The following is a 9,435-nucleotide window of genomic DNA, read 5'->3' on the forward strand; positions in this document are numbered from 1 at the left end:
CACAACTAGAAATACTGATATTATATTTAGTTAGTACAAAAGAACTGTGTTCATTACATGAAAGAATAACAGTTAAAAATACATTAAAACAGTTTTCATAGGATAGGAAAATAAAATACAAAGCAAAAGGAGATGGGAATTAGAAAAAAATGAAGCCATATAAACTATAGTTTTTATTCAAAGAAATTAAAGACTTAGATGAGAAGATGCTTCTCACATGTTAAGTTCTTTAAAAACAAGTTTGTTTACATATTAACTTCAGAACGTAGTAAAAAAAGGATAAAGCTCAGGTATATAAATTAGGAAACATGTTTATTTTATAATGCATGACAAAGTTTATTATTTTAATAATAGTATATCTGAAAAATTACAAACTAGGTTCAAAAAAATTCATTAAGGGTAGTTATGTCATATAGGCTAGATAAAGGCATATTTAAACAGGGTGCAAAGACTACACAAAGTTATGAAAGACATGTCTTGATCAACAAGTAACTTTGTTAAATCTATAGAATGAAAGATTAAGGGAGATATTTGCACATTCTAAGAATTATAAAAGTGTACTGAAAAACAATTTTAGGGACTATTTAAATCAAGTGTAAATGGGTGTAGCAGAAAGTATTGTTTGCATGTCACATGTTTCATAAGTCACAGAATTAACACAATAATTAGTTTAGTTAGATTGATAAGTTGCAAATAAAGATTATTTTATGCAAACACAAGAGGTCTTCCAAATAGCTTTCAATATTCAGAGGCTTTGGTAGCAGTATTGGCACTTACATACAAGTCAGAGCAGGTTAAGTGAACATAAGAACAAAAGAGAAAGTCATGATGATAGAAGGCCATTCAACCCATTGAGATCATTTCTCATTCACAAAGAAAAAATAACTAAAATAATTTCAGTTTTCGAATTTGTTAAACTATCTTAAGAAAAGTTCCTAAAACTAACAAAATTCTAGAGTTACTGAAACCATCAAGATAAACAATATCATTATAGATTTATTAAACCACATTATAACATTACATGTATTTCTGGTCAGCTTTATTTTTAAGAACAAATGTACTACTGTAGTCTTTCAAATCTTAAACCTATCACCAAGTTTGTCTTTCCAGATTTTATATTCCATCACTCAAGTCACAAGAAGACAGTGTAACCTTTTAATAATTTTTAATATTTAAGTCAAAGCTCCCTTAATTATTTTTTTTGCAAATAAAGAAACAGCTAATACACTTAAATGGCTATTAAAATCCCTAATGTCTGTTTGGAGAATTGTGTTAATGATTGTTTGTAGCTGGTTTGGATAAATATATGATGACATGGGTAGTTAATTATTTGATTTCCTTATTTACTGTAATTGGTGAAGCTGATAATGTAGAGAGTAATTCTTTACCTCATAAAGACATGAACTGTCTTAAGAAAAGGCAAAATGTTAGAAGATATGCTTTAAAGTCAGAATGTTTGTAAAAGTTCACAGTAGTAAAAATCTCAGGGCTAGACAGAAAAAGTTTAATTAGTGCTTAGGAAAACAGTTCTGAAATTTCAGGTCCTCTCTTCATATTATCTTCAGAGTATAGTATAAAAGCTTATGATGAAGAAAAGACAAGCTAGGCTCCAACTAAAACATTTGTTTTTCAAACAGAGTGGCTATCTTGTCATATGCAATTGTCGGTACCAGAGTACAGAAACACATTTTCCTAATACAAGAGTAAATTCATGAACAATCATTTAATAGCATTTAAAAGTGATATTATTTTAAGGAACAAGCTATATTTCAACAGAATATCAGTCTAACTTTCTCAGGTAGAAGATAGACTAATATTCTAAAACACTTTGTGTGCTCCTCAAATAAAACCTCTTTATTATTGTTATAAATTATTGTTTGTCAATTTATTATTGCTGTCAGTAATTATGAAAACCAATACTTTGCCGTAGTTTGAGACAGGAACTGATGATTTCCTAAAAATTAAATGACACATTTAAATGTTTATGTTTTTTCCTAGTGGATGTGTAAGAACAGCACTGAAGGACCAAATGATTCTTTGTTGTCTGAAGATAATGTGGAACTCTCTCATTATGTATACTACTATAGTTATTTGTATTGGTAAAAGGTAAACCTAGCCTGTAATTTGCTTTCTAGATGCATTATAGAGCATGCTAGCAGTTTAGTTGCTGGTGTTAAGGACTTCTGTCATTGCAGTAGATGTAGGAACAAATAATGTTGCAAACTGTACTATCAAAAATTCTGTTTAAAAAGTGTAAAAACACCTTTTGAAATTTAGAAATAGAAATGGGTCTTTTTTAATGGTTAACCTCTTGGTCCATAAATGCAACATAACTATTTAACAGGATCAATGGCTTAAATTAAAAAGTATCAGGAATATGCTTAGAGTAAAATGTTGGTCTTGGTTGAAACTGTGGGACAGTTTTAAAGTGTGGATATCTATAGAAAGACTCCATGCTTAAGTACTCTATGGTGTAGAACATCTGAAGTTTCAATAGCTACTGTTTAAACTAAACTAGAATATCAATGAAGAAATTTGGGAAACTGGTAACAGAAAAATCAATAGGATAGTTTCAGTAAAGAGGAAATTGGAAAAATGAAAATTTTGTGCATAAGTTAAATTGTAGTTTTTTAGATAAGTCAATAATGAGCTTAGTTATTATTATTCTATCACTAGGAGTATTAGAAATGAAATGGATGAGATCAGAGGAGAAACACAATGGTAAAACTATGATATGGAAATTACTTACACTCTGTTGTACTTGAAGAACAATAATAATAATTATTATTATAAAATTTCAAGTTCAATTATTTAATAGCATTTTGTTTAAAGATGGATCAGCTTTATATACAAGGGATGAGCTACAATTTATTATGGCTCAGCACAAACAATAATTAAAAGGTTGAATCTACACTGTATGTAAGTTACGATCAGGGACTCTAAAGATAGAAAGTTTTGAACTTTTATTTGCTATAGCCAACTTGATCAGACAGATGATAGGAAAGAGAAACAGGCTGAGATCAGGTATGTCACTAATAATGGTTACTATTCATACAATATTTATATAATAAATGAATTTTAGACATACTGATCAGTATTTGGAATTGTATGCAGTCAAGTAGTGAAAGAAGAGAAGTTCCTTTCAGGAAGAATTTCAATACCTCAGAAGCCATAAGACAACATTTTTCATTAATGAAATGGAATAATGAGTTAGAAGATAATGTGGGACACATTTAGGATATTTTAAAAGTTCTTTGAATTAAAAATGCACTCATTTCTAACGAGAAGAAAATAATATCAGAGAAGACCAAAGTTACTTGGCTTACTAGAACTTAAAACAGAAAATCATGTACAAATACCAAAATTTAACATCTTTAACGTGATAAATAGTATGGATCATTTACAGGACTACATAAAGGTTAACTATTTAGTTAAACAAAAAGGAAATCAAAACAGTCTTGTTTGAAATAAGAGATCAATGACATGCAATACTTTCATTTTTGGTAATCAATAGACAGCACATTAATTCATATCTGATGACTGAAGCGTTAACAGTTTTAAAAGGGTGTCAAGAGTTACTCTGAAACTGAAAAGGTATTTTAAAAAAAAGCATATACTAAACCATCAGCTCATAAAAGGGAAATATTGATTTGCATAGGGGAAATGCTGTCATATTAATGTTCAACATTTTTTTGTAGGATATTACTTTTTAATTAGCCATTGAAAGTATGTGGATTTTGTGTACTGAAGAATTTCAAAAAACTTTTGACATTTCATCATACACAAACGACTGACTATAGAGATCATGTCTGTAGGTGTTGGGAAAAGAAACAGTTAACCAGATTGTAGGATGGTTGGGTGAGAGAAAGCAAAATGTTATTAATGAACGATAGTCAAACTGTAACTTACTTTCTAGTAATATGCCTTACACGTAAGTGTTTAGGTCTTTTATTTATACTAAGGATAATGTAAGGGGCATAATTAGTAAAGTTTACTGACAAGATGAAACTTTTGAATGATTCTAGCAGCACTGAGAAGACAGGTATTACATAATGACACAGATTGCTTAACAAGTTGAACAAATATTTGGCAGTTAAATTATTCTTAACTATAACAAGTGGAAAGTAAAGCATTTATCTTAAACTATAATAATTTAGATCACACGTTTAACATAGATGGAAGCCTACAAAATAACGTATGAGAAAATATTCATGAAATAGTGGTAGATATATCACACTGCCTATCATTGATATGTTCAGTACTCTTATCTCAGAAAGGATATTGACTTGCTAAAAGAGTTCAGAGGGCTTCTAGAATGATTCTGGGATAAAAATATCATGTTATGAAGTTGAAATCTTATTTTCTTTTCAGGAAGAAAAAGATAAAACATGTTCTTATTGAAGCTTATAACAAGATTAATATAAGGATACAGGCCTCAGATTTAATTGTTCTATATTCTGAAGACAATAGGATGAGAGGATACAAGTTTGAGATGTAGAAAAGACACGCAGGCTAAGTTCCATTAAGAATTAGATTTTCTAACAACATAGCCTATGGAATAAACTTCTATAAGTAGTATTGGAGCCCAGCACCTTATAAGGGTTTGTAAGGAGAATAGATCTTTTCTTGTAAAACAAGGATTAAAATGTCTACTTTTTCTTCAGAAGTGTGCAAAGGCAGTGACAAAAAAGTGGACCCTTGTTGTCCATAATGTTATGTTTAGAAATATGCAAAGTCAAAGTAAGATTCATATGTGGTTTGACAAATTAGACAGAGAATTGTTTTGCTTAAAGAGAAATGTGACTACTACCTTGTTTCTCCGAAAATAAGACAGGGCTTATATTAATTTTCACTCCAAAATATGACAGTAGGGCTTATTTTCGGGGGATGTCTTATTTTGATATATTAAAAAAATGAAGTTACAAAGTAAAACTATTAAACTAACCATTTAAAATAAACTATTATTAAACTATTAACCTAACTGATTAATACTTAAACAAATTAATTAACTATTAAACTAATTAATAAATTAATTTTTTTAATTTCTCTCCTCTCCCTGCCACTCTTAACTAGGGCTTATTTTAAGGGTAGGGCTTATATTAAAACTATCCCCAAAAATCACACTAGGTCTTATTTTATGGGTAGGTCTTATTATCGGAGAAACACGGTACTTAGAGGAAACGTTAAGAATGGTTTGTAATAAAAGCCTAAATCTGAGGCAGATAATTTAGATGTCATTGAAATAGCTAATAACATTATAGGATGTATAAAAAAATCAGAATAATGCTGTAATGCCTTTTAAATTTCATGTCTATTTCTAATGACATTTATTTTTAAAAACTATACCCTGTTTAATTCCCTTTGTATAAGAAGAATATATTCATAAATATGTATGTAGATATAAAGAGAGGCTTGAAAGACTTTCACTTCTTTCTAGTTAACCATAGATGAACAATATTTGATTCACATGATCAAAGTTGTTCAAAGCTTCTTTAAACTACTCATGTAAGATTTGTTAAATGTTAGTGATATTAAGGTTTTTTATGAATACTTAAATATTTGAGATAACAGGTTAGAAATTCCAAACTAACACTTATTCTTCATGAAACTAAAAATATTTTTTGTTAATTACAAGTTTATGAATACATGGAATAGTGCACCTATGCTGAAATCCAAATTGTAAAAACAATGGGTATATTGTTTTTTATAATGCTGAAATAATTAACATTGTAAGGTTTTGTAATTTAATTTGAATTTGAAGAAAAAATGTTTGTAATATAAATACAAACTGGCTTCATATGAGGCATGTTTGATTATACACGAAAGTTGCAGAAAAATGAATATTACATGATAATATGAAGAAAAAATAATGGGTTTCATATAAAATTGAATGTATGAATAAAACATGCAAATGCAACTGATAAGTCACTACATATATATATTATATACGATCTTTATGTAACAGGCTAGCAAGAAACAACTAACTTATTACCACAATACATTTATCTTCTGTCCACCTGCTTGTTCTTTTATTATCTCTCTCTAATTGTTAAGACAGAACCCTAGTTTTTAACACCATTTCCACTGATGCATACAGAAATAAGACTGGTCATATCCACAAGTAATCATTAATTTGACGTTTAACACAAACATACCTTCACATTGTGAAGATCAACACGCAGTGAAATTCCTGATTCTGTTTGTGCCCAATAAACAAATGGACTTGGGAGATTCATTCTACTGAGAACTACTTTAAAATATTATTTTGTTGTAGTCACTTCTTTATATTTCACTTTCAATATTCTAATTGTTAGTAAATTCAGTAATAATACTAGTACTACTAACAGTTAACACTCGTACCAGTACCACAAGTAGTAGTAAAAGTAACAAACACTCAGTGATATAATCTAATCCTATTAATCAGTAATTTTGAATTAATTATTTATCAACATCATAATTAGTAAATGATCAATAATTATCAGTTAACAAGCTAAGATTTTCTTCTCACACAAAGAGTATCATTAGTTAATTGTGAAACGCAAACATCTGAAGCAAAAAATAGCTATTAGTTGAACCCATGAATCGATTCGTTATATTTCTCTCTTCTAGCTTCAACTTGCAGGGTTCAAAGTTGCGATTATCGGTTATTTTAGACGTAAAAGTACACACTGTTTTCTAACAATGTAAGTCTATGACTCTCTGTGACCAGTTTCGTTATTCTTTCAGCAAAACCATTGAATAAAATAGGCATACGAGCAGTTGATTCGTCAATTATACTTGATGTTAACGATTTAACATCACATCACTATATCTATTAGTATTACTTTTAAATATGCTATAGGAAAACATTTTGTCGTTAAATAAAAACTACGTAAGGCTGGCTACTCTATTTTTTTTAAAAAAGGAACCAAATAACACATAAATGAAAGTGTAGATATCACTTGATCCAACTAACGATCAGATGGGAGAGAAAGTCGTATCGATTTAACATGGAGAATAAAATCTACTTTGTCTATCGAAAGCTTGGTATTTAAATAGAACCTCAGTTTTCATCATTTTTTTTCTTTAGTTAACTTAAGAATACTACGTTTATCATTGTATTATAATATAGTAACATTTTACGATTGCAAATTCTGGTTCTTATTTTGCCAGTGTGCTGTTGCTGGTGGTAGGACAAATAGGATTTTAGGTTGTACCTATAGAAATTCCTGAATACAATTCTAAAAAAGTTATAATTTCATTGTAGAGGTTACCGGTTAGGTCAGATTTGAAATATTGCGTTCAGTCTTGGGATCGATCCTTGTCTTAAGAAAGACTGTATTATTAGAAAGGATTCAGAGTCGAGTTAATATAATGGTGATTGGGATAGAGGAGTTGTCATACTAGAAGAGGTTGAAATCTTTGAAATTGATTTATCTTGAAAGGAGAGTAAGGGATGATCCGATTGAAGTGTTTAAGATTGTAAGAGGAATTGATAGGGTTGATGCATTATCTTTTTCATACTTAAGAGTCATAATAATAGAACTAGGGGAAAAACTGTTAAATTTGGCAGGGGAAAGAATCATCTTTGGCTAAGATGGCTGCATATTTTAACAGGATAGTGGCCTTTGGAATTGGTTGCCTTCGGCTGTTGTGGAAGCAGGAAATTTAACTGAGTTTAAGAAAAACCTTCATAAGAATATAAATAATAAGTGCTGGATTTAAGTTTTGGAAATTATTTTAATTTAGTTTAGGGGATGGAACAGCCGAGATGGACCAATAAGCCCCATGTTGTCTCAGAACATTATGTTAATATTGGTATATTATTCTCCATGTAAAGTCGAAACGGCTTAATCTGCTACGTGATCAGTTTAGTTTGATCAATTGATATGTTCACTTCCATCGATGTCTTATCTTATACGTTCAAGTTCAGTGGTCAATTCTACGTAGTTTGTTGTTGTTGTTGTTGTTGTTTAGCGATATTTTCTTTCTTTTCTTGCTCACTTTTCTTCATAATACGGCCTATGTGGGTTATTAGGTTATGCAGTATATTATAAAGCTGTATAAATTATGCAATGAATAATAAAGACATGGATAATTAAAGATCGTGAAGACTGTTTTGCTCTATCAGTTATCAAAAATAAGAAATCTCAGCTTCGGCTATTAGCCGGTTCTCGACTTCGGACGTGTTGGATAGCTGAAAATCAGCATATTTAAAGGAGATATAGACTGTACCAGGTAGCTCCTCGTATCTAGCTACTGATGATCTGTACAGAAGAAATTCTGGATGATTTTTACATTGCTTTAATATAAGAATCCGTGCTATTTTTACAAAGCGAGTGAAGTGCACGCTCTTATAACAAGTTTAACATAGGTCCTCACAGAAAAAGACCACACTTTTATTTCATCCCATACAGTTTCATTCTTGTTTTTCAATAAGTAAATAGAACTGTTTCAATTCTTTTCTTTCCTTTTCTTTTCTTTTTCATAGTGGTTTTAATTATTTAGTGGTTTATATTTATTTTATTGCTGCTTTCCTTATTTCATCTGGACGAAAGTACAAATCTAGATTTTTATATCAAGTTTTTTCTCTCAATAGCAAGCATTTTTGCTTTAATCATTCCAATTTAAAGCAGGTGGCTTTGGTCTGTTTCTAGCCAATATTCGGGAGATTTTGTAACTTGTCCTATTTCTAATAAATAACAAAATTTAGTGAAATAAGTTATATTATATTCGCTTTCTACCAGCTTTAGTAATGTAGGAATTTTAAAATATTTCCGTTTACCTAGTTTGTATGTAGATTACCATATACATATTGTCCAGGTAGCAGCTGATATCTCCTTACACTAGTTGCTTTATTCTCTGAAGTATATAATGTTTATTCTGCCCAAAAAGATATTGGTCATGTAATATCCTTTTCTCGTGGATGTGGTTGTTGTATAAAGAGAACCGCTAACCAATACTATGAGAAAAGAAAGGGAACTTATCTGTTGAATTTAGGCACGTTTCTTTAGTTCAGTTACACCGTAAGATTGTAGGTAAAGACCTGCATCAAAATCACTCTGTTTAGTTCTAGAGAAGTCAATCTCAAGAAAAAGAAAGCCGTCTAAAAAAAAACACATCTTAGTAGAATGACTGCTTTTTGTGTGCACTGGGTGTACTTTGGTGTATCTTTCTATGTCAAATAATAAATATGTTTTTCGCGTTTAACAACTTTGTTCAATCGAATTATTTTATTCACGTTATTTATTAGCAGATCCATCTTTTTATATTTATATGTGATAGAAAAATCAATAGTTCTTACTTGAACATACAAGTAGGTTTATGTACATATATACTTATGAGGAAGAAATTTTGGTTTTACGCCATTAGGATTTATGCAGAATTTCTGAAATGATAACCTGTGCACTAGCCCTTGCTTGATTTTTCAATTCTAGAATTTAAATTAATACTTCT

General features: G+C 30.0%; 1 protein-coding gene across 5 annotated transcripts in view; it reads right to left on the reverse strand.

Annotated features, from left to right (window-relative positions):
* Positions 1–6,984, reverse strand: part of LOC143249737 (very-long-chain (3R)-3-hydroxyacyl-CoA dehydratase-like) — a 53,031-nt gene extending 46,047 nt beyond the window's left edge. For 2 of the 5 annotated variants that reach the window (XR_013027924.1, XM_076500070.1), the window contains exon 1: positions 6,156–6,983. Coding sequence is in view for 4 of the 5 variants with exons in the window: in XM_076500070.1 (XP_076356185.1) it covers positions 6,156–6,236 (81 nt within the window). In the remaining variant the exon portion in view is untranslated. Of the gene's footprint in view, positions 1–6,155 lie in introns of all 5 variants that reach the window. The other 3 variants (XM_076500071.1, XM_076500069.1, XM_076500068.1) reach the window with 2 other exon arrangements.
* Positions 6,985–9,435: the final 2,451 nt, after the last annotated feature.

Source organism: Tachypleus tridentatus, chromosome 4 (assembly GCF_004210375.1).
Source record: "Tachypleus tridentatus isolate NWPU-2018 chromosome 4, ASM421037v1, whole genome shotgun sequence".
Classification (NCBI taxonomy): domain Eukaryota; kingdom Metazoa; phylum Arthropoda; class Merostomata; order Xiphosura; family Limulidae; genus Tachypleus; species Tachypleus tridentatus.